The sequence below is a fragment of the Oxyura jamaicensis genome, chromosome 4, assembly GCF_011077185.1.
Source record: "Oxyura jamaicensis isolate SHBP4307 breed ruddy duck chromosome 4, BPBGC_Ojam_1.0, whole genome shotgun sequence".
Classification (NCBI taxonomy): Eukaryota; Metazoa; Chordata; class Aves; order Anseriformes; family Anatidae; genus Oxyura; species Oxyura jamaicensis.
This window is the reverse complement of record NC_048896.1, coordinates 73309951-73331864: the sequence shown is the minus strand read 5'-3', so window position 1 is coordinate 73331864 and position 21914 is coordinate 73309951. Positions and strand designations below refer to the sequence as shown.

At 44.4% G+C, this 21914-nt stretch overlaps 1 protein-coding gene across 1 annotated transcript in view; it reads left to right on the top strand.

Moving 5' to 3' along the window:
- Positions 1-11000: 11000 nt before the first annotated feature.
- Positions 11001-21914, top strand: part of NWD2 (NACHT and WD repeat domain containing 2) — a 59431-nt gene continuing 48517 nt past the window's right edge. The window contains exon 1 of the mRNA XM_035325196.1: positions 11001-11777. Coding sequence (XP_035181087.1) covers positions 11627-11777 — 151 coding nt within the window. The 5' untranslated portion in view covers positions 11001-11626. The remainder of the gene's footprint in view (positions 11778-21914) is intronic.

Genomic DNA, 21914 nt, shown 5'->3' with positions numbered 1-21914 from the left:
GCATCATGGCAGTCTGAAGGCACAGCCAATTATTTGCTCAATGGATTATTTGGCAGAGAGCTTTTATCTCCTGCACAGTTCAACTGCCCATCTCCTCTGGAGATCAGCAAGCAACCTTTGTGATATCCTTAATATGAAGAGTGAAACTTTCATTCATTCCTAAATACAGGAAAGCCCTTTGGGGAGCTACTGGCTTCCCGAAATACCATCAGACTGTGCCCACGTTACTTGCCAAGCAGCTCCACAGAGGCCGACAGAAGCAGCAATGCCGATAGCCTCAGCACCTGGGTCGGGCCCACACGCTCACACAGGAAGCTTGTGTCTTCAGAGAAAAAGGGCTGATCTGAAAAGCTTGGTTTTGGTGTTATATCTGAAAACAACACAAACAAATGAAAAAGGAACACCATTAATACAAACACGCTGTCCCAGGAAGCGGTGTGCGTACTCACATGAGAGACACCGCTCCTCAAGGGAACCATGAGGTAGATCGCCCAGGAGGTGCCACGGTAACCTGTAGTGCCTATCTGCTCTCGCTGATGTAACGCCACAGGAGGAATTTAGCACAGTGTATGGATTGAAATGCTATTTTCCAGGTGAAAACATAAATGACATCTTATGTACTTGTATTACTAGAGTATCAAAAGCAATCATCTTGAAAGTAGTAGATCTAAATCCACTGTCTTGGCTAAACTCTGCCTTGGTAACTTAGATTATTTCAGTTTTAGATATTTTTTTCTTTTTTATAGATCACAGTCATTGAACTCTGTACGGACATACAGAAGTGTCCAGAGGTAACACATTTCTGCCCAGAAATGGACTCATGATCTCTAATCTCTTCTAGCACCTGTGGGGTGAGGAAGTACTACAGCTTGTATGTTAGTTCCCTCACAGCTCACAAATAAGGGAATTATGTATATAAGCTTACTCCTAAAGCTACTCAGTCCCACCTTTGACTCCCCAGCTCCTGAAAATTCATGGGAAGAATTATTTTCTTAGGAATTTTACTCTCGGAAATCATACAGCTGAGTGACCTAAATTAGCAATTATGGAATAAAGGATTAAGCAGCAGCTGAAGAAGGATCGTGGTCACCTGGAGTTACAGCCTTAAATTTCTCTGCAGATCTAGTCCTAATGGGCTTGCTTAGTCATTGCACAGGAAAACTTTAACAGGCCTGGAAATTAAATCCAAGGCTCCTGACACCCTGACCATGCCTCATTCAGTAGACTGTTCTCTCAGTGAGCTGAAGAAAATACATAGTATATATTTGGAGCAAAGAAAACCTAAAAGGAAATCCATTTTACTGTCTACTTTATTATTACACACAATAACATATTTTTTTCAACTCCAGTAACAATCTGCAACCTGAATACTTTGTACAAAACTACAAAGCCATAAAAACTGACGCAGATTTAGCAATTTGTTTAACTGAATGTGCACAAGCAAGATACAACCTAGCAGGAGGCTGAGGGCTTCATCCCAGCTCTAGCTGTGCTCCGTCTCCTAAAGAAATCAACGGGACTGTTCATGGCCTCTGAGGAAGGCACTTTTCCTAAGCCTGCATGATTTTTATGTGCTTTCACGAATAAAGGAATTTAGGCGGTGTGATAAAAGGCTGTGAGCTCCTTTCATTCTTTTTTTTTTCTTTTTAACAGAAAAAGGGTAAGAACTGAACTTGAGTTTCAGTCACTTCCATTAAGATTCACAAATGTGGGGCTTGCCTCCCAGACGTGCCCCAAACATCCCTGAATGATCGCTCAGCATCCCCAGGCCCCCCTCCTGCCAACAGAAGAGGGCCACAGAAAAGCCAGTAAAGCAAGTTGGTATTCCTATTTTTTGTAGGTAGTCGGACACCTTAAAACAAAGCTTTTACTTCAAGAAGCACTTTATGAAAGATTTAAAGCTGTCCAAACGGTTTAAGCTGGCACCCAGACAAACAGAAGAAAGCAGCGCCTCTTGGAAAACCAGCTGCCAACCGTCTCATGCAGGAAACCTCAGAAAGGAGTGACTGCACCCACCAGGCAGCCCAGCCAAGAGAATAAGATACTATCAAATCACATGCTCAGCACACTTACCTGCTCAGAAGACACTTAAAAAAGCAAGATCCAGATGCTTGTGCCTGGAGGAAGCATGTGCCTAGAGTGTCGGAGCACTCATCCCCATCTGGTGTCCGCTGCTGCTCCCATCTAGCCCCAAACATGAAGATTTTCTTCATGAGAAAAGCAGAAGAGGGGACCCCACACTGACAGCAACCTTTGATACAACCAGGAGCATGCAGCTGGGGGCTCTGAAGCCTTTTTGGATGTGCAGTTTTGCACGTTGGTGAAAGGGCAGATTCTGGAGCCATTCCTTATAACGAGGCACACAGAACTCAAGAAACAGGCTTACTGAGTCATTTGAATGACTTACCAAAAATGATTAACTGCTAACATTAAGTCTCAACTATTCCTGCTTCTGTAGGAAAAAAATAATTGTTCTACAGCAGCAGTGACCCAAATGACAGATTTTATTTGGGGATAAAGCCTATTTCAAATTAAAACTCCCCCCCAGATGATGATAGTTGTCTTCACGATTCTTCACCAAATGTTTTTACATTCGGGCTGCCTGAGGGCCTTCATAACACTTCAGAGCACAGCACTGTGCAACTGTGGCATGGCAGTGGTTGCAAAACATGTCTGTGATGGCATTTGGTAATAGGGTACTGCATGCTCCATCAGCTTACAGAAATCAGTATTAGCTACAGTAGACTAGAGACAAAAATCCACTGCCATTATTTCTGCGGCAGAGCAACTAGATTCATACAGAGAAACTCCCTTTTGCTCCCAGTGCTTGTCTCCAAGATTAAGCACTTTGTTCTGGACTTGGAGCAGGTGGAGAGCTTCCTTTTCCCCCAGCATAGCTGCAGTATCAATTCGGGAGCACAATGAAAAACGATGGCATATATTAAATAAGACTAAAAAAATTGACAGCTGCTCCTTCAGAACCCCTGCAGGTAAAACAAAGCTTTTCAAGCTTTTTTTTCCCTTCCTTCCTAGCACTGAGATGACAAATTAACGTTACTACTGCAATCCCACTCTCCTGGGTCTTCATATGTCTTCATATGTCTAAAATAAACTTGCCATGTCAATAAATCCCATAAAATCACATTAACAATGGAGTGTAAATGGGTCTACTTTCTATTAGCACAAACAAATCAGAGTGGTGATTTTATTTGTCATGTAATGTGCACAAATAAATATATAAATGTCTATAATCAGATTGTTAAGCCTTACTCATCAACAACCTTGCAGCAGGAATATTTTGACTCTTCTATTTCAAATTTAATTACCACGTGCAGCAGGTGTAGTTCACTTAGAAAACACTCACAAAATGCTGCACAGCAGATGGCCCTCTCTTAACTCTGCTGCAGACATGTACATGCTCACTCGATTCAGCCTCCCCCTAATTGCTGCTTTGAACACGAGTCCAAGATTACTTACCACAACAATCTCTGCAAAGCAGTGGCACAGAAATTTGGACCGACTCTCAGAGAAACATCTCAGCCTTCTGTCCCTCCTCCTCCTTTACGTTCTGGCTTTTCTTTGGATTTCATTTCCTCAGAGGGAGTGTAATGTGCATGCTATTTGCTGCCATAAGCATTTTCTAGACCTAGAAGCCATTAGTTTATCTTGAAAGTTCTCACCATGTGGAACTTTAGCATGCCTGTCACCACCACCAGTACAGATTTTTGGAAGACCAAAGCTCATCTTTACTGTCCTAGAAGCATCTACCAGGGAGCAGCATGAGCAGAGCTATTCCACCACGCCCCTGCCAGGGAGCAGAGCAGGCGGAGGGGAAGGGGAAGGCTGATGGGGACCTGGTGAGAAGGGGAGCTCAAAATGGCCAAGCAAAGCAATGACCAATAGAAAACACAAGGACAAAAAAGCCAAGAGTGAGTGGCTGGCCAAAAAGATGAGGACAAGAGGCAGGGCAAGAGGCAATGGACACAACCTGGAACACAGAAGGTTCCCTCCTTCTGGGGGAAATGTGGGAAGATCTGTGATGGTGGGCTGAGGAGGGAAATTACAGTTTATTGAGTAAGAAGTTAAAAATGCATGGGAGGATATTTTGCCTGTTCTGTTGTAACTATGGATAACCTTTAAGGATGAGGCAGGACTGTAAAACTAAGCAGATTGCTGTCAAAGGACCATGATTTATTTTTAGCTGAGGTTAGGAGGTACAGCAATGAGGCAAGGAATTACAGGAAAGGAAAAAATCATTTCATGGCTAAGAAAGCGAATGTTGCTCCCGAGAGAGGAGGGAATTACCTTCCATCCTGGCTTCCACCAAGGATTTCCTAGGATGCTAATTACATCTTTTAAATTTTTCATGGGTGATCACTAATTGTAGGCTCTTCGTTTTCTGAGCACCTGACTTGAAAGTCTGAAGCTTAGAAGACTAATAACCCAAACACTCTCAGCTACAGCTAGCTGATGGGGACAAAAATTGCTACTTGCACTTGGTATCTAATACCAGTCACTTTGAAAAAAAAAAAAAAAAAAAAAAAAAAGCAGTCAGAAAAGGCATCCAAAATTAGCAGATATTTTTGGTATTAATGAGTATGTTTCAGTAATGAAACTTTCTCTGGCTTGGGTGTTATGAAAATGAGTTCAGATTTTGGAAGGGCTGACGTACTTACTATCTTTACTATCTTGGGAAAAGACACGGAAGAGCTGAAGAGAAAAAGGCTGTAACTGTCTGCAGGCAGGGTCTGAACAGTGAGCAGCAAGCATGCCACTGAGCACACACTGACCGAGAGCTGAGCACTGTTCCGTAAGGAGCCCCTCTTTTGCACTGAGTTATATCAAAGGGTGCTAAAACAGAGTACTGGGCCAGCTAGTTAAGGACTGCTATAATGTATGTGTGCAACAAGGTAAAATTTAAAGTTATATGAACAAAGTGGAATGACTATTTTTGCAACCTTAACATTGCATATTCCCTGTGTGAATTTAGCAACACATACATCCTTTTGTGGCTGAGTGTGTGTGGGCATGTGTGCACGTATGTATCCCTGGGGAGCATACATCTACATATGAGAATTCTGTGTGAGAAAACGGGTTTCTTTTAAGCTTCCAGGAGAAAGTAAGACAAAAATAATTTCCATGCCTTCATCATGTTATTTTAGCTGCAAAGAACCCTTCAATCAAGTGTGACATAAGAGATAAAAATAAAGATGTGGTGTGGTGCAGCCACTTGTAACATTTTAATAGAAAAGGCTATGTTTGCTTTGCTAGGTTGCAGAGAATTTCTACAGATCCTCAAAAGGAAGAAAATGAAAGAAAAGCAAACCTCTCATACCCAGACCATTGTCGTTGCAGGGGTTAAGCCAGGCTCCTGGTGGCGCACTGTTTTTAGGATAAAGTAGAAGTCCTTTTGCCGATGCCAGCTGGCAAGTCAGACTGGGACGTGGAGGTGAGAATGAAGTACTCCTGTGCTTACAAAGACACAAAACTAACCAGCTTGGAGGTATTATCTTCCCCTTTTCCTTGAAATATAAATTACTCTTTATACTGTACAAGCGCATAATTACACCACATGGCAGCTCCTGAAAACCAGGACTGTTCTTATGCCTCTCTGTTTGGAAATTCTTACTCCAGGTTAGAGCTCCCTCCTCCCCACTTATGGAAATGATGTGGTTTGAAGGCTTAAACAGCATACTGGTAAGAACACAGACAGACCTACCAATGGTGTAACAATGGCATACAAGGAAACATAAAGGAAACTCTGCTATGGGAAAAAAAAAAAAAAAAAAAAAAAAAAAAAAAAAAAAGGAAGGGTATTTGTCTCTTAATTGTGGGACATCCAGCCTCCTCCCTGCAATTGGAAATGCAGTCTCATCTGAGGCCAGTAAAGGAAGAGTATTTTGCACTACAGTGATCAAAAAGTCTGTTTCTGATTCTCCACACTCCATGCCCTTCCTACTTTGAGAGCTGCCAGTCTCTGACCTCCTCCTAATTCCTTTTAATGCTTACTATCATGCAGGAAACTTCAGTCCACCATCTATTACAATACTTTAAAAAATGGCTTCTTCTACTCCACCTTTTAAGAAAGATTGGAAGAAAATATTCACCCCGAATCCTGTAGGTTTTCAGATTGTATAACCATTCAGTTGAGTCAGTGGCAAAACTCCCACTGCCTTCAACAAAATCAGGAGCTCGTGCCCAGTTTCTACTTAAGTTCAGGGTAGCTACTTTTGTACCTAGATACGTGCATGTATGCAGACTTTCTAGAAGAAACCAAATGCTGGATGCTACATCCTGGTATTACATGTTCCATATCCTTATTTGAGTAGCCACCACCATCACGAAGTTTTGTATCCTTAAAACTTCAAGCAGATGAAACCTTATGCACCTACTTCCAAAATCCAAATTTACTGGCAGTAAAATAGACTCAGAGGAACCAACACTGGAGCTACATTACTTGTAAAATCCAGAAATTATTTTATGACACATATTCTGTATTGTATATTCAGCAATACAAAAGAGCAAAATGGAAAAGGAAAACATTTTTTTAATTATTATTAAACTGTGCAGAGAACATGGAGGGAGCAGTTATCAGGATTTCATTACAGACTCACTTAGAGGAAAAATGTATTTGTGGGCTAAAAACTCACAAACTCAAACTCATTCTCATTTTATGAGACCAAAGCCTATGTAGTTTAGCATCTTTTTTTGGATGTTGTCAACCAGCTGTTTCAGAGAAAGCTCAAGTGGGCCGACACTGCAGTGGGCCGATGTGGGCCAATTTGCCTCTCACAGCTCTCCTCATGATGTGACGCAGCGACTGACTAAAGTTGCAAAATCTAACAAAATCGAACATACACATATTTTCAGCACTCAGAACTGCATAGAAATGGGAAGTATAAATCAAGTAGAGTTAACTGAGCCCTGAAATGACTATAAAAGGTCCTTATGGGAACCCAGTACCATGTAAGATCTGCTAGGACGTATCTTATTTCTTGCCATCAGCTTCTTGACATAAATATAAACCCAGTAAGCTTAGGCAGCCTGTCATTCCTAATTTGCAAGGATAATAATAACAGGGTTTTTTTTAGTGAAGCATGAATTCTATGAGCTCTCGTCTCAGCACATCTGCCCCTGCTCTCCTGCCAATCCAACCACCCTTGCAAAAGCAACACAGCCCTGTCAAGAAGAAGGCACAGAGAAGTAACACAGAAAGTTTCTCCCCTCAGTTTCAGCAGCAGCAAACTACAGCAGAGAGGAGAACAAATAGCTGGGATGTTCAAACAACACGACCGTGGCCACGGTTCCTGTGGTGAGGAGCTTGCTCAGCCTTGGCACCTCGGCAGCTTGGGGAGAATGATGCCTGGGGGATGCACCGAGCCCTCATTAAACAGGCAGGAACAGGCGCAGAGTCACAGGGTCTCTTTCTTGCTTAAAATGTGATTTTATTGCCTCCTTTTGTCTGTCGCTCTAGGCAACTGCCTGCTCCTAAAACTGGGCCAGCTTGCTAGGGAGCTGCAAAAACCGCTCGGCTTTAAGTTAGCATGCACTAAGAGGATGCAATTCTGCGCAGGAGTCCCTCAGCTTCGGCGTGAAAGTGGTCAATGTGCTGACTCCTACACTTGGATCTTTCACTTGACCTCAAACTTTGCCCTGCCAAGCAATGCAAATAACTAGAGTTTGGGAAAGAAGGCAATAGGAAGGCTGAACATGCTGCCCCGGGCAGATCCGGGCTCTAAACACCTGAGGGGGCATTTTAAGTGCCGAGGTCTTAGCTCAGCGGTTGTATTTTAGCGCAGGGCAAAGCGCTCCACTTGAAAGATACCATAAAAAACTTGGCTACTATGTCCCCGTTACATACAAAGGTGGTGACCGTAGGTCTGCCTTCCCCTCAGCGAACTGCTGAGCATGTCTCCGCTGACTCCTGTGAGAGAGGAACCAGACCATTGCTGAGCACTTTTCACCACCCCACACCGCGCACTGCAGTACATATGCACAAGAACATAAATTTAGCTTACAGACAAAATAAATCAGTTCCTCACAACCCTGCCCACAGCGTATCGCCCGGGTTACTGCCCAAGCTCTTCAGACTACAAGAGCTGGCCCTGTAGCGCTCATTTTGACACAAAACTGAACTCAGAATGCCACGCCACCTCAGGCAGGCGTCTGTAAGCCGTGAACCCTTATTCATGCTGGGTTTAAGCCAAACAACTTGGTGCATTTTGTATTGATCTCTGTGGATCAGTACTACTGAGCTACACTTGCCTGTGGGACTTCTCAAGAGGTAAAGCGCTGCTCAGTGTGAATTAATGCAGGATCAGGCCATCAGGAAACAAAATAACTCAATTGTTCTCATGTATTTTACCAGGGGAGGCTCTCTGTAGCTTTGTTCAGATGCAACTGAAATTGGAGGAAATAAGGCCAGAATGATAACCGAGAAACATTCTGGTAAAAGGGGAAGATGCATTCTGAATGCACACCAGTAGAGATCCTCTGCCACTTGGCTGATCTATGTTTTTTCAGGATCAAGCCAGTAGTCACGGGTGTTTACACAAAGGCTCTTACAGAATTACAGGTCTGGTTTTACTCCCGTTCGGCACAATGGTAAGCCATCAGCCTTAATGTCTGACTCTGAAGACCTGATCCATGCCAATAAGGTCAGTGGGGAAGTCTGGGGACCAAGCCTCCAGGCAATGTTCCTAAAGGATGCAAATCTGTGCTCGGGCAGCTTCCTCTTAACTACTTCGGGACTCAAACACAAACACTGCTCCTAAAATCTGGCTTGTAAAGTAGTATATTTTGCTAAACAATTAAATTTAGAAAATCTGTTATTCAATATGAAATTTAATAATATTTGTGATGTATGCTTTTATAGCAAACATAGCAGTATCCTCTTTATGATTTGTACTTTAATGTGAATGACATTCCTTGATATTATTTTTGTTGAACTGAAAAGTTTTTTTTGTTTTTAAGAGAAGCTACCAACTGATCTCCAAACTGTGTTAGCCTGGAGTGCCTACATACTGACAAAGTCTCAGGTGAAGCAGTAAATTAGTTTCTCTGTAGTCATTTCTTTGCCCTCTCCGTTTCAGCCTCACAGCGCTTCCTTCCCAGCATTATAAATACTCCAAGGGGCCGAATCGCAGGATGCAGAGCCCCAGTGGCAGGCAGACCGAGGCTGGGCAGCTGAGGAGATGACCACCCTGAGGCACCTGCCCACTTCAGCCTTCGCAGCGGTGGCAGCTACCACGGCAGGAAGCTGAGTCATGCATAAAGGCAACCCAGTTTACAGTTTACAGCTCAAAATGGCAATTTTGGGATTAGCACAGGTTCGGAGCCGCACGGCAGGAGCCTGCAGGCTGTGAGGACTGGTTGCTTCATGTGCAGTGCGGCTGTCCCTGCCACGGGAGCTGGCGACTGGTTGGAAATGATGAGCCTGGTCCCTCTTCATCCAACCTGGGCTTGTGGGACGATGCATTCAGTTAAGAGCCAATGCTACTGGCAGTGATGTCAAAGACAAAATTCCAAAGGAATCCAAATGATACAAGCTCAAGTTTTCAACTTAGTAAAAATGACTGCCAAAGCGTCCCCAAAACCCACTGTGTTAGGGCTGGCATGGTAAAGGGGCAGCACAAGGAGCCCAAAGAAGCTGTCTGAGAAATTTGTTGGTAATACCTCTACGGCAGCAGCAATATGAAGTGAGAGTCTGCATGCTGGGGCTGCTTCCCCCAGCAAATTTGTATTTAGGGACTGCCTGGTACGTTGTGCCAGAGGAGCAAGGCAGATAGCCCAGCTGACAGTCAGTCCCAGCAAAGTATGTAAGATGTAATTCAGCCTACGCTATAAATCATTTCCTTCGTGCATTCATTAACTGTCTGCAGCCTCAAGGAGCTGCTTTTCAGCTCTGTATTAAAGAAATTACCTGTTAGTGACACAAGCCAGAAAAAGGCACATCCAAGCACAGTGGCTACACAATGGGTAAGCGAAGCGCAGATAAGCCCGATAGTTGTGTAAGCAGTGACATATATGAAGCCTCATTTCCTAGGGAATTGCATCTCATGACTGTCAGATTTTTTAACTGAATTATACCAAAGCTTCAGGCTTGTCTTATATGGAGCATCAGGCGATCCACTGAGGAGGGAAATACGCACGCCTACCCCGAAAGGCTTCAAGTGAGATTTGATCCTTATTGGACACCCCAGAATCCTACAGGAATAGGCCTTTTGATTGAAAGGGGGATTTTCCAATTCCTAGGCACTCTGAAATTGTTCCAAGACACCGCCACAAGCTTTCTGTCTGGTGACACTGCAATACTAATGGCTGAGATGTACGCTGTATACTTCTACTTTTTGCACATAAACGCACTCTCCCCTGCCCAGCCAAGCTCGCAGGAACGTTACCTGAGAGTTATCTTAACATTTGCCCCTTGGTTGAAATTGGCCCCAAATTTACGGGGTGTGGAACTGATAAAGCAGCAGCAAGCGAACGGCAGCAACACTTCTCAATTGCATGCACATGCAGACATGCATGGTGTGCAACTTCGCACGCCCTGCGGAAACCAGGGGGCAAGAGGGTTGTGCTCAGCGCCCCGGGCACCCCCCGGCCCCCTCTTCCATTCCCCAAGGGGAGCCGAGCGCTCTGCTCCCCCGGTCCCGGGGAGCCCGAGGGTTGCCCGGGGGTTCCCAGCGGGGCAGGGGGCTTGGGGCAGGAGCCGTGCCCTGAGGCAGCGCTCAGCCGGGCACCCTCCACGCTCGGTCCGTACCACGACACGCACCGTGCCCGCTCTGCGACACGCGTGGCTGTCCGTGCACAAGCTCCGTGCGGCGCTGCCCACGTGCGATGGGCTATGGGCTATATAGGCAGCAGCGCCCGCCTCACACACTTCTCCCTCCAGCCCTTCCAGAGCGCTCAGGCGCCACCACACCCGCCTGCCAAGGCGGCACTGCTGCGACCGGGACCCCCGCATCCCCCCGAGCCCAACCCAACCCCAACCCATCCCAAACCCATCCCCGACCCTAACCCTGCCCCAGCCCGGCCGGGCCCCTCCCCGGGCGGTCCCTGCGCTGTGCAGCCCGGCCCGGGCCCGCCGCCCCCCCCCCCCGCCGCCCGCCCCTGGGCACCGCCCGACGGGACGCCCCGCCGCCCGCTGCTGCTGCACGGGGGCCGCCCGGCGCCGCTCGCTGCGACCGGCCCCTTTCATTCTTCAGAGCATTCGTGCCGATAAATAACTGATTAAAAAGGCAAAGAACAAAAGGAAGGGGGGAGCAGCACGGGCATCCTGCCGTTGTACCTCCGCAGCTGGGACTCCTGCGCGGGCGGCTCCAAAAGACGCAAGGAGGGCGCTGAACTCTTGCGAGCCCGGAGGATGCGCCGCCGGCACTTTCCCTATAAAAATCCGGCCCGGGGGCCCTGAAGCGCTCGGAGGAAGGCGGGAGCCACGGGGCTGCCCGCAGCCCACCCCGCCGGGACCAGACACGCCGCCGCCGGGCTCGGCCGCCAAACTTTCTCCCCGCCGCCGAGGAGGCAGCGCAGGGGCCGCATGGCCGCCGCCGCCCAGCCGCCGGCCGCCGGCAGCAGCAGCAGCAGCGCGGGCCGGGGACTGCCGTGAGCCCTGCGGCGCGGCGCCATGTGGGCGGCCGGGGCGGGCGGCAGGCTGCCCTGCCCGCGGGACGCCGCGCTGCGGCGGGCGGCCTTCGCCGGCAACCTGGCGGCGCTGCCGGCCCACCTGGTGCCGAGCGGCAGGAGCGTCCGCGTCTTCATCAGCGCCAACCCCGAAGGTAACCCGGCCGCCCGGCTCGGCACGGCTCGGCTCGGCCCCGCCGCAGCTCCCCCTGCCGCCAGCAGGCCCCTCGGCCCCCGTGCCCCGGCCCCGGGGGGGGTCCTCACATCCCGTCCCCGCAGGAGCCGGGAGGATCAAGGGTCCCAGCCTGGGCCCGCGGGGGTGGTGGTGGTACTGGTACTGGTTGTGGTGGTCGTGGTGGTGGTGGTGGTCGTGGTCGTGGTGGTACTGGATGTGGTGGTGCTACTGGTTGCGGTGGTGGGGAGGCTCTTTTGGTCAGAGCAGTTCCAGTGCCATAAAGTCAGGGTCATATATTAGAACTAATTAGCTGCTGAAAGCCTTTTTTTAAGGCTTGCCTTGGTACCGGCTGTTTGCATGCGGTCCGGAGGTGTTGTCCCACCCGTAAGGATGAAGTTGCCAGAGCGCATTGCCACCCGGCGCGAGGAAACCGTAAATCAGGCGGTGGCACCTCTGACATTTCTAGCCTCTGAAGATAAGCCGGCTGTGTTCACAATTCTCTCTCACACCACCACCCACCACCGTCCCCCCCAGCGCTTCTAATTGAACAGCACTGTCACCCTTGGAGCAAACACCGCAGATCTGAAAATCATGCCTGCAATGACAAAAACGTTTGATTTCCAAAGTGAAAATTGCCTTGGCACGAATACTTAAATGAGCAAAAAAAGTGGGCATTGCACTGGCTTGAGTTAATCCCGCACCTCCAGCTCTCCCGAGTTGCTCTCGCATCCGAGATCCCTGCGTGCTTTAAGAACCCTTCCTTTAAGGAGGGCATTAAAATGCTTGCAGCTCATTGTTGCAAGCTAAGCAAAGATGTAACTAGTGATAATCAGGGAAAAAAAAAAAATGTTTAATTGACTCCGAAAGAAAATTTGTGTGAATTTTTAGAAGGGATGTTACTCATTGGAGGTGGGATTTCTGCCAGCATTCCCTCCACGGTGCCGATGCCTCCGTATTTGATGTGAATGGCATTTATCATCAGGTTAGCTTGGGATGTTGGCTGCATCCTTGCTAAGCTAAAAAAACATTGAACTCGTTCTGAAAGTGGAGTTTTGAAGCCTTGTATATCAATTTGCAGGTTTTTACCCTGGTGGTGTAATTTCCAAATTTTAACCTGAAAACACCCTGAGAGGCAGGAAATAACTCAGTTGCCCCAGAATTAGTTGTACCGGCTTCTTTGTAAGCTTGCATGGTCACAGCAATCAACACCCTCATTTCCAAAAATTTATCTGCAGCATTCCTCCTGCTTTTAGAAATGATAGTGTGGGATAGAAATTTCAGAGTGGGTACGGATTTTGATTACCGAAGTGAGACACTTGGGCGAGGAATTAGGGCTGCAAGGCATGAGGAGCAGCCATGACTATTTATTATCAGTGATAGCACTGAGGCAGAAGTATTACTAACTGCATCTGACCTTATGAAAAGACTGTATTGATAAACAAGCAAAAGTGATCTACAGCAGGAATTAGATATCACCTAGTAAACTGTTTGGCAGCAGAAGTGCTCCTTGCAAAAAATCGTGAAGAGTTCAAAATGCAAGAGTGCTGGGGGAAAGAAAAAGGTTAAATTCTTCCTACTCAGTAAAGCATCTCACATGCTCGAGCTACAGCAAACGCTTCCGAAGCCTTCCTTGTTGATTTTCAGCCCTCGGTGCCTTGGTGCCTGTTCCTCGTGGCGCTGAGTGTGGCAGGACAGAAGGAGGGGGCTGGCAGCCCCCCACCTCCATCCGCAGCTGTGCGCGGCGGTGCCGGAGGAGCTCGGGGACTAATACTGCTGCCGCTCGCAGGAAGACTTCCAACTTTGCACAGACTTACAATAATGCTTCTCTTGAATTGTATCCTTTTAATAAGTGGATATAGGAGAACTCCGATGAATCAGGGCTTGGTCCATTCTTTAAGGGCAGACTTTAGTATGACTTAAATATATTTTTATAATGCAACTAGGAAAGTGGTTATTGTTAAATAGAACAGAGATCCATAGAAAATAGATCAGAAATCCTTAAAAACAAAAAGCAACAGTGAGCATGACTAATAGGAACAGAATTACTTCATTTTACAGCCTCTTGTCTTCTAGACCAAATTCTGTGGATAAGTCAAACTGTGTTTTTCTCTAGCAATTAGCAGTATTTTCTTGCTCAAATTGTTGGCATTAATTAATCATTCTCCATGTCACTGAAGATGATTGGATCCTTGGAAACATTAAGGCTCCTTTATTATTTGAATATAAATAGGTCTGTTTTCTTGTTTCAGTAGGTATAAGCAATCAGGCATATTTTAAATACATATTTGGGCTAAGAGACATTGAAGATTTTGCTTTAAATAATCTATCGCTTGTCGTAAGATATTTTGTTTGCTTGAAGCTGAGAGGGGAAGTGAGTTACATTCGTCTGATTGTAATAAGTGCTTTCACTGTTTCCTGTCGGAATCTGTGGACTGTCACGGCAATCAGATAATGTCAGCTTATTTACTGCTCAGCAGTGCCTATGCGATGCCTTCCACTGATGTACATACAGCTCATGTTTAATCTGACAGGTGCAAACTTCCAGACAGCCCCCTCCTTACACTGAGCGGTGACAGCAGTGCTATATGGATTCGGACCATCCCAGTGACTTGTTACTACTTGAAGCAAAAAATCAAGTTGCAAAGTTTGCTGTTTTGAGATATAATGTGAGGGTAGAAGGTAATGCAAATCCTGTTTGAAACTGACACCTTCAGCAGAGTTAGGGATTTCCCTTTTGGAAATGAAGTCCTGTGAATTGGGACATACAGTCAAATTCAGACCATTTTAACTCCTCGTGGCTCTTTGGCAGCAGGGAAGTTAGCCCTTTGCTAGTTCTAGTTAGGGTCTAGTTATTGCTTCAATTAGTTAAGACATCAGTCATTTTTCACTTCAAGCTCTTTATGTTTTAGTTGGGAAGGAGCCTTTCATGTCTGGGAAGACTGTAATGTAGTAGAGAAATGAATACATTAAAGAGGGATGTGTGTAAAGCCAAATGCTACACACAGGTGGTTTCATGGACGACAGATTGATAATGCCTTAATGTATGTCCTGAGTATGTCCTGACATAGGTGGTGTCAGCCACCCTTACCTGAAAGTGTATGTAGGGCTTGACCCACACCCAGCACTTCACGTGGGAAGGATGTTGACTTTTCCATCCATTGTTCCAGCTGAACACAGTGCTCTTCTCCATGCAGGGCCTCCAAATACTTCTTAAGTCCCAGCGCAGAATTTCTTTTTTTCTGAGTCAAATTAACATCTGGGTCTTGACAAGGCTGCTTTTTCAAAACATATCGCCTGTAGCAACAGAAGCAGTTGTGTTGAGATCATGAACAAACTATGTTTTATAAGCCCTTCTAATACAGAAAGACTATGCTCATGGGTTCTGTTCCTCCCATGGCTATTTAAAGTTTCAAATATTAAAACTATTTATAAAGTTGGAGGGGTAATAATAGATTGCTGTAGTTCTTTAATGGCTCCATTGTACAAACACACTATAAAACTAACCTGTACAGCTTGAACTTCACCAGTTTCCTCTTAGACTGTCTGAGTGAGATTTCCTTGTTAGACCATTGAATGAGTTTGAGTTTCTTGAGTTATTATGAGTTGTTCAACTTGGCTTATTTTCCAGTGATATACTTAATCCAGGACATTGTATTAATTCAAAAAATACCTAGTTGGAGTAAAGCACAAATTTACATATTTTCTCATGATACATGAGGCAAAATTCTCACCTGCAGATAGCTTTGTTGACTGGACGAGGATCATTCCTATAACTGATGCCTGCAGAAATGAGTCTTACTAGTGTTTTTGTTTGGACCTATGCTGCTTTGCAGGAATTACATGTATTTTTATGCATGTTGATGTACACAGGAAAGGAAAACTAAAATGTTGTGTGCATTTGTGGTTCACTGTTAATGAACATAAGGGTGGATAACTCATAACAGATGAAGAATTGTGCGTGCTTTAGTTGCTATGTGATTGCCATATGTGATAAGAGAAAGGTATAACTTTTGATTCTTAGCATATTCCAGGCACATTATGATATTTTTACCTGAAATCTTGTGCTTCTCTTAATAAAAATATAATTAAGGCAATGGTGATGTTAATACTCCAAAGCCAGAATAATACCATTAATGATGGTCCATTTTGTCCAGCCCCAAAATACCATATGGTATCCCTGCTTGGATATGTTGCATGAAGATCTTTTTATAAAGACAATTTTATATAATCTGGGTGGAATTTATTCCTTAGCTAAATTAAAACACAGATGTTCAAGTGTATGAAATTGCAAGGGAGGTGTTGCGGAGATGTGGAGACAAATAACTCCAGGACTTTTTTTACGCAGAGTGTTAGTTCTGGTTACCTAACTTTGTACCTATTTATGGTTTTACGTGACACACATCACTGCAGTGTTTGAGAGCTACAAACCAAGTTACACTTGGAAAAAAAAATCAACACTTCTAAAGGCAAACTTGAGTAGATATCTCAGTGTTCAGGAGAGCAACATGATTCAAGTGTCTGGTTTTGGTACGGGCCCTGACTGAAATATGCCTCACTTAAGGGGCCATGTGGTCAGACACCTGAAGTTCAATAAGCTTGGAAAAGAGCTGACCATTTTCAGTATTTCTACTTCTATGTAAGCCTTTGTCTCTTTCCTCTTATGCCGCAGAACCACCTTTGTTGTCAGCATGGTTGAGCAGAAAGCAAAGTCTGACTCGCCTTCTGGTTGTAGGACCAAGTCTCACATCAGCTGTAACTCCTTTTGCGAAGCAGGGCAGGTAGATCTGAGCCAGACACAGTACTAGACAATCTTTTGCTGAGCAAGACTACCAGAAAACCAGTCATTTTCTTGCTAAGCAGCATCTGATATTGTAAGCTCCAAAAGTTTACATATTTACCCTACTTAGGCAAAAAAAAAATCAGGACTTAACATTTTTAACCGCATAACAATTATTTAAATACATTAAAAAAAAAGCGTAACATTTCATTTTCTATGGAATCATATAAACTGTATAAAATGGAATGAATGTATGTACAAAACCACAAACCTCACTGTTGTGGGCAGTTTTCAGACTTGCTGCTAGCACATGAGAACTGGGTATTTACGTTCAAAAGGCAACACTCCCAGCTGTAATACTAGCAATACTGAAGAACAGACTGGGTTTTGTTCGGTGCTGTGGTAGAAGTAAGAGCCTTACAGAGGAGTTTAGATTTTATCCAGAAGTACACTTGTAAACTTCTGGGTCTGTATGCATTTGCAGCTTAGGATCTATAACCATTTTGTGTGCCATTGAAGAAATCATATTAAAACAGAGCAGAACCTACCATTTCTTTTCTTACTTTGTAACTTTACTAATACTGTTTTATTTCTTCAGATATCTTTGCATGATTGGTTCTATATATTGTATTTATTAAACAATACATCCTTTTATTAAACAAGAATGCAGCGCAGTCAAGATGCCTGTAGGGCACTGGAGCCTGCTCTGCTCTTGGGCAGAATGGTCACCCTTGCCATGACAGGTGATGAAGAGCTTGAGGCCCATGTATTCTTGACACAGTTTGTAAGTAGAGAGAGGGAATATGAAACACGGGCACAAGTTCTGTGTGATACTAATACCTCAGCTACTAGGTTAGGTGAGGGACGACAGCAGTACGGAGTGGAGCTGTTGCTGTGAGCCTCTCCCCCAGCATGGTGCAAGACCTGGCAGATCAGAGGCAGCGATGCGCAAGCAGCATCGTGCCACCTTTCCTAGTCTGCACCGAGCAGCTCCTCTGCTGCCTGGCCAGGGGTGGCCTTCAGCTGAGCAGCAGCCTGCTGTGCAGCAGGCCAGCGGGGATTTCTACAGCTGGCTTTTAAGGAGACCACGTGTATTCTGTGGTGGGATTTATGCCCCACCAAGATGAGAACAATGTATTGCAACAGGTACGGCGTTTGGTGTCCTCTCCCTGAAGCCATGCACTGAAATAACTCCGGTTGGTAAACCTACATACATGTCTGCGTGGGCACATGCGTGTTCACAAAGTGTGAACACACAGGATAAAATCCTACACTAGACTTTAAAACACATACTACAGAAAGAAAACTTCAGATCAAGAAGTTACTGAGCTTCTAACTCAAGCCATGACAGTAGGTTTGTTCATGTGAAACAATGGAAATTTCTTTGACTTTTTCATCTGTGTTTTGAGATAGAATATCCTTTCAGGCTGCAGTCATAACTCACTACCAATATTTCGCCACCAATGATTTAAGGTTTTTATATAATGAATGTGGTAGATATAATGTAGTTGTAGACAGTCGTGTGTAAGGAATACAGAAAGTTCTGGCAGTTTTTAATGCAGGCAGTGGGGTTCAAGACAGCTGCTTTATCCCCTTACTGGAATTTTAATTAAAGAAGGATAATAACAGATAGAATTAGAAAACCCAATTTAATCATGGTTGTACCAGTGCAACTCTAAAATAACTCCACTGGCCTGATGCTAATCTTATTAATTTAGGTCTTGTATCAGAGAGAGGCTCTTACTTCCAAAATCTTTAGCCAAAAGCAGAGTAGGGCTAAATCAGTGGCAGTGGAAAGCTGGGAGTGCAGCAGGGTAACGTGGAGGGAGCCCTGAGTCTGTGCAGGTTGTGGTGTGTGTGCCGTGGTATCAGGCAACGCGACGTGCCACACGCCCCTCTTTAACACCCCGACACCACCATGATCATCTGTCCCGCATCCACCTGCTCTTAAACTGCCTCTGTGAGGACCCCCTGAGGCCCATTCGCAAAGACGAGATGCTGTGCTGTGCAGATGTTGTGCCTGGCCATCTACAGCCATTTCTGTGCGGAATCCAGATCTTGAAAAAAGAGTCTTCTTTACAGACTAGATTTAGCAAGCAAGAAAGATGAAGAAATGGCAGGACTTCCACACAGGAATAATCTAGAGCCATGCTGTTGCGTGTCAGCCATTGGGACTGATCGCATAGCTGGAGACGAGATTTCAAATCGTCAGAAACTGGAAAATGGGATTGTACAACCTGCTCGTAGCGTTTGCTTGGGTCGCATAGCTGCAGTCTTCAGTATAGTAACATGCACCTGTGGTATGGTTAAATAGTCAAAAATGTTTATTAATAGAGTCCATCTCACTCTTAACAGCAATTATGTACCTTCAGAGGCTCATCTCTGCATTGTAAATCTCCAGCTTCGTCCACCAACCCTCTGTTACTCTTCCTGAAGCAGGTATTGAGACACGTCCTCAGTGCAGTGCATGTATGATGCACAGCAGTGTTATTTATAAGATGAATATTTAGAGTGTATAATGAGTAACATTTTACAAAACATTAAGATGAAATGAGAATTAATGACTGAGAGCCCTGTCTGGACAGCCTTCATTTCAAGCAACTCCCCAGCTGCAGTGTTGCCTCTCGGCCAGGCAGTGCTGATGCCTAGACCCTTCGATGTGGTCATGTTATTTATTACAGAGCAGTTGCATTTCTGAGGAGCCACAGCACACACTTTATAAAAGTACCAAATAGGCATTCGGAAGCATAAAGAAGCACAAATTCAAAAATCAATGACAAATTAAATGGCTTGGGCAAACCCTCCAAACCCCCTCTTTAGGATGGTGGTTCCAATATATATTATCTGCTAGTTAGTATTGTTTGTTTGTGTTGTACAAGGCTGATGTCTGACCCTGCAACAGAGGCACTTCAGGGTGAACGTAACAGAAGCCCTGACACTGCCTCAGTTTGCACATGTATTCACAGGTGGTATCACTGACTGGGTTTTGTTAGGTTGAGATTACTTTTAAGATGGAGAGCTATTAAATAACCATGTGGGTTTAATACTCATAGATGAGACAGTTTACCCATGGTTGTAGTTATGCACATCAGCTATTCTAAGATAAACAAGAAGCAAATGCAGTAAGATCAGACATAGTGAGCCCAATGGAGCCTGGTATTCTTCCTGACAGTTTCAGATGCACAACAGAAGAAAATGAGATCACAGGGACAAAATGACAAAGATCTTTGTGTTTAATAATCCGTGAGATCCTTTGCTTCCATGAGTTTGTCTAATTGCTTCACTAATTAGTCAATAGTCTTGGTGTTAGCAACAACCTTTGAAATGTTGGAAGTTTCGAAACAGTCTGTTGCTCACTGAAATGCCTTACCCTACTCACTGCAGTGGGAATTTTGTACGAGCATGACAGTGCATATTCAGCCAAAGAAGAGATCTCAAAATACAGAAGTGGAAATATCTGTGGAGTAGGCGTACCTAAAAACAAATCTCCCTAAGAGAGAAATTCTTTCCACAAGCATCATTGTAAATGATCCATTTTTGTCTATCTTTACACAGGGAGCAAGGTTAATTGTGAATGTTCTTATTTCCATATATGAAAATGGAGCCATACTAAGAAATAAACAAGGAAATGACGGTGTTCAATAATGTCAGGAGTCTAAGGTACAGAGTCTAATCTAAAGGAGTCCTTTGTGTCCTTTAAGAATCAAGTCTAAGGGTTATTTTATTACTAACAGTTTTCCTCACCTTTCTGTGCCAGCATGAGACATCTGGACAATCTTGCCTTACCATGATCATCAAACATAACGTGAATCATGTGTTGACTGCTTTATAAATGCTTTCCTTAAAATGAAGGATTCATCTTTTTATTTTTTCATACCTGCTGTGTTTTAATAAAGGCCGCGTGAATTCTAGAAATCAGAGGAAAAATATTTTCTTCCTTGATAAAAAATTCTGGTGGTTAGCATCCTAAAGAATAGTCTATACTGTTGTGGCAAGACTAAGTTATTTTTTCTGAAGAAAACAGCTATTTTTCTTCTTCATTTTCCACCCCATCGTATTTGCAATAGCTGAGACACCCAGACCAGTGAACAGTAAGCAGTGGCTTTCTTTTCAGTTCTCAGATTCGTTTTTAGTTACTGGTAAATGTTAGGAGAATGATGAGATCCCGTTACTGTTTGGTAATGGTCTTGATTTACTTATATATTTATTGGATTACATTTGAAAGTGATGAAGATTTATGCAGTGTTGTTGAAGCATTTCTATTTATGTGATCCTGTATTTGGCATATCAAGGCAGTAGCAAAGTCTGTATGATGATTTACTTTGAAATACAAGTTACTTACAGCATGGGATTATAAAGAATTAAGCATTCTGTGGTGAGCAAAATGAACTCAATTGAGTTACATGACATGACATTTTAACCAGAAATATGACCACCGCACCACAACAGAGGTCAAAGGATCTCAGTTGTGAGGACAGAGGACCCCAGGCAGAGGACAGAGGACTCCAGGCAGTTCTTTTGTTATGCAGCTATTTATTGTTTTGCAAATCCTAGAAGAGGAGGCTGGAAGGGACCTCTTGTGGCCTTTGGATTTCTCCTCCAGCCTGCGGCAGGCTCAAATATACCTGTGCCATTTCTCACAGAAGATGGTCTTAACTTTTCATGACAGCTCCACTGTCTCCACACGAGTTAAGGAAATACACAGGAAAATGGACTATGCAGCTGCACTGTTTCTTCCAGAGTAGTACTGGTAGTGCTTATAGCAACATGTACAGGCACAAAATAGGCTCATTAGTCAGTAAAAACTACCAAAGATTAAAAAAAAAATCCCTGAAAATTTCCTTGCTTAGAATGAATTTCATTAGCTTTCACTAGTGAATGTCATTATTCATAAATTTTTCAAATCCAGTTCCTGCCTGTTCATTATTTTACCGTGTCAGAAAGCTGGTCTATGCATCCGAGCAAAATATAGATAATAATATAAAGCAGTAATCTGCCATAAAGGTTATTTTACCACAGGTATATGTCTTGGAGTGGACTGCATGTTTCAGGTGAAGCTTTCCCTCAGTTGAGGCATTTTTGAAGTACCTAATAGCTCCTGTTACAGCTTTTCCTTTGATGGGTTCATTTACGAATGGGAATAGAAGACTCATTTACAGGATTTCTCCTATTTAGCTGATGATCTGTTCTTACCTAGGATCTTCATAATATTTGGGATTCATATCATTTTGTCAGGTCTGTAATCAGTCAGTGAGTTCAAAACATTTTTTCAAAAGATAATGGAAGATGTGTGTAGAAAAGAGATCATCATGTGTTCTTCCTTCCTTTAGAAAACAGGTA